Here is a 3,604-nt window from a genome sequence, read left to right as displayed (position 1 = left end):
TCCCCTACCGTGCCCGGGCCGGCCACCCAGCTCGCCTCCAGTGGCCTCACCGAGCAAGATGCCCTGGCACCAGCCGTGCCCACAGCTCCGGCTCACAGCGCTCCCATGCACACAGCGGGAGCATCGTCCTCCGAGTCCCCCCCGGCATGGTGGACCTGGGGGGTGTCCCTCCACCCGGAGCCAATGTCGCCCCGTGTGCAGCCGACCTCCCGCTGGGCCCTGGTCAGCAGTGCCGTGCCAGGGGAGCACTCGCCATGGGCAACCCCAGGGACATTTGCTTTCGGTGATGGGGAGCATGAGTTATCCCAGCCCACCCCTGCCCCACTGCCGCTCTGGGAGGAGGACGAGAGGGAGAAGGAGGAGGCTTTGCTTCCAGCATCCACCACCGTGGCAGCCACTGCGATGCCCAGCTGGGAGGTCGGGAACTGGAGCGAGGTAAGTGTGGAGTCCCATTAAAAGCGTGACGTGGCCGGTACGGAGGTGAGAGTGCTGTCCCTCTCCTGGCTGGTCTGTGGGGCATTGCAGAATTGCAAAAACGCAAAAAATGTGCATGGCTCATGCGCGCTCCGTCCTGCCCCGCTCCCTTGGGCACCAGCCCTGGTGGCACCTCGCTCCCCACCCCAATCCCTGCCCGCTCTGGAGGGGCAGACGTGCACAGAGCCCCCGTCCTGGGGCTGAGCACCCGGGGAGACCCCCTGGCCCAGGAGCAGCTTCCTGCCAGTGTATAGGAGGAGGTATCTTAAAATATCCTACAAAAAGACACAAATTGGAAGACCAAGAGCGAGGCACACCAAGGTGGCAAATCGCTCAAAGGACAGGGCTGTGCTGAGCGTGGCGAATGGGGGATTATCAGCAATCACCAGCAGTGGTCTTCCTGCCCAGCTGTCCCGGGGCTGCTCTCCGCATCGCATTTGCAGTGACGGACAAAGGGCTGCTGCAACTTGCGGTAATGGGTTTTTATCAGAAGGCACAAAAATAACAAGCCTTCGGTGTGGTGGAGCACCGCAGACTGAGCGCTGGGGGAGGCTTTTAAGAAAGTGCACAAAGGACCCAATAATGGTCAGGGCGATACTTAATATCAGCAAAAATACAGTCCCACATGTGGTTTTTTTAAAAAGGCATTGAACGTGGCTTGAGCCGCAGCATTGGAGGGAGCTCTGCCGCGGGGATGGGACTGGGGGCAGTGCTGTGACACGGGGGCACGCAGGTTGTTTTGAACACCCGGCAAAGGCTTTTGAGATGGAAAGGCTGCTACGAAATAAATCAGATCGGTTTGGCCAGCGAGAGGTGGATCCGAAAGAGGGGATGGAGTCACTGCCTTTCAGGTGGAGGGATATCTTTATGGGAGCTTTTAACCCAGAGGGGCAGCGCTGGTGAAAGAAGAGCATGAAACAGAGCTTTCTGAGACAGCAGTCAAATGGTTGAAGCCAATTAATGGACACCTAGCAACAAAAAAGCTAGAGCCGCCCCCAGCCGCAGAGATCCCGGTGCTGTCCCGTTTCCCACTGAGCTGTGGGCGGCCGTGGCCGGAACACTGGTGTGGGGCGATGGGCATCGCCGCTGGGGGCCAGGGTTGTGGCGTGAGAGTCCTCCTGGAAGCCAAAACCTGAACAGGGAGAGAAAGGACAGTCGCAGCCAGACCAGAAACAACCGAAATGGGTGAGAGAGGAGGGTTTTCCGCCTTCTTCCCCCAAACCGAGGGCTGCGTGATGTGGGACCGGTTAGAGAGGAGCCTCTCGCTATGGGGCCGGGTCCCCTGCCAGGCAGCGCTGGGCACAGCCTCCAGCAAAGCTCCTCTCTCCGCATCATCCCACAACTCTGCCTCCACACACGCCGGTTTTGCTGGCAGCCCTCCCGATGCCCACGGAGGGGGCGATGAGCCCAGTCCCCACAGACCTTTCTGCTGGGCCACCGGGCTCCGTCCTTGGCCAGAGCCAGCCGCGGGGCATCAGGGGCGTGATGGTGCAGCCCCGCTGGGGCCGGCGGGAGCGCAGAGGAGCAGGCGTCTGCCTCCTGTGTTGCAGTGCTCGGCCACCTGCGGCGTGGGCGCGATACCTGCAGCTCCGCCAGCAACGACGGCTGCGCCGCGGCCAACAAACCCGTCCCTGCTCGGAGGTGTTCCCTGAGACCGTGTTCGTCGTGGCGCGTGGGGAACTGGAGTAAGGTAAACAGGCGTGCGGCTGGTGGGGAGGGTGCCGAAAAAATCCACAGAAGAAGGAAGGCGGGTGGTGCCTGCCCTCGGCGGGAGCAGTGCCCGCCCTCGGCTGCAGCGGTGCCTGCCCTCGGCGCGTGCTCTCGCCCCATGGCTGACGGAGGCAGGGGGTAAAAACTTGCACTTGCCACAAGGGTTAAGCTACTCCATCCCACAATAATCTTCTCATTTTTCCTGCTCTTGGGCTGGTTAAAAAGCCAGGAATTTGCAAAAGCTAAATGGAGAGCCGTTTGAAAGTCTCTGGAAAATATTCTTGCTGAGCTGCGCTAGCAGGCGGTGTCTGCAGTTGGGTTGGGTGAATCCAGTAGGTCCAGTGGTGGGGCACGACCCTCCCTGCTCTGGGTGGGCGCCGCTTCTTGGCTGTGCTGTAAGGCAAGACGTCGTTGTGGTTGCAACTGGAAGCTGATTGCTTTCAAGGGGATGGTAATGACAGATTCAGAGCTGCATGGGCTTTTCTCCAGCTTGGACTAGAGAGAGAGGAGAAAAGAGGTTGAGTGTCAACTCAATCCAACCCCAGGCAGAGCGTGTCTCGAGGGTCACCTCCCTCTGCCGGAGCGGTTCCCCCTGCCGCCCTTCCCTGGCGTGATGCTCCTGTCGTTTCCCAGTGCTCCAGGAGCTGTGGTGGGGGGATGAAGGTTCGGGACGTGCATTGCATTGACACCAGGGACCAGAGGCTCCTACGGCCCTTCCACTGCCAGGCTGTCCTCTACAAACCGCCGGCACAGCTGCCCTGCCAGAGCACGCCATGCCTGGACTGGTACACGTCCTCCTGGAGAGAGGTAGGGGCTCCTGGGGGGGGGCTGCGTGCTGGGGGGCAGCGCTTGACCCCCCCGAGCATCGCAGAGGGGCTTTGCTCCTGCCTGGGCACCGGCAGCGTGCCTGTGAGGGGGTGGTTCCCACCCGTAGTTATTTTTCCTGTCTCTCCTCGGAAGCATGTTTGGCCAAGGCTTGGTGTTCGCTTGCCCAGAGCCAATGCTCAGTAGCCGGGCAAGTGCACGGCCGGGGGGGGCTGACCTGCCATGAGGGGGGCCGTGGGCTCAGCCTGCCTCTTCGCACGCCTGCAAAGTTTAAGTGGTTGCTCATGGTGCGTCTGCTGGATGCTCCAGCCTCTGGGAACCTCCCGGCCGGTTTTGAGCACCAAGAGGGAAACCAGCGGCTCGTGGCGGGGGTGGCTGCAAAGCGAGCGCTCCGCCTGGGAGGCAGGTTTTGCCTGTGCTTATGTGTTTGTAGGGTGGGTTTGCAGCATGTTGGCTTAAGATGCCTTAAGATGCTGAGGGGACTGGAGCATCTCTCTGCTGAGGAAAGGCTGAGGGACGTGGGGCTGTTCAGTCTGGAGAGGAGAAGACTGAGGGGGATCTCCTCAACGCTGATCAATCCTCCAAGGGAGGTGCC

At 61.0% G+C, this 3,604-nt stretch overlaps 1 protein-coding gene across 1 annotated transcript in view; it reads left to right on the top strand.

The window, feature by feature from the left end:
• The window catches only part of ADAMTS7 (ADAM metallopeptidase with thrombospondin type 1 motif, 7), a 55,807-nt gene that overhangs the window by 40,761 nt on the left and 11,442 nt on the right, over positions 1–3,604 (top strand). The window contains 4 exon segments of the mRNA XM_009881163.1: positions 202–435; positions 2,025–2,052; positions 2,055–2,164; positions 2,818–2,991. Coding sequence (XP_009879465.1) covers positions 202–435; positions 2,025–2,052; positions 2,055–2,164; positions 2,818–2,991 — 546 coding nt within the window.

The sequence above is a fragment of the Charadrius vociferus genome, unplaced genomic scaffold (assembly GCF_000708025.1).
Source record: "Charadrius vociferus isolate BGI_N301 unplaced genomic scaffold, ASM70802v2 scaffold623, whole genome shotgun sequence".
NCBI classification, from domain to species: domain Eukaryota; kingdom Metazoa; phylum Chordata; class Aves; order Charadriiformes; family Charadriidae; genus Charadrius; species Charadrius vociferus.
Note: the sequence above shows the minus strand (reverse complement) of the source record. Positions and strands in the feature narration are given on the sequence as shown.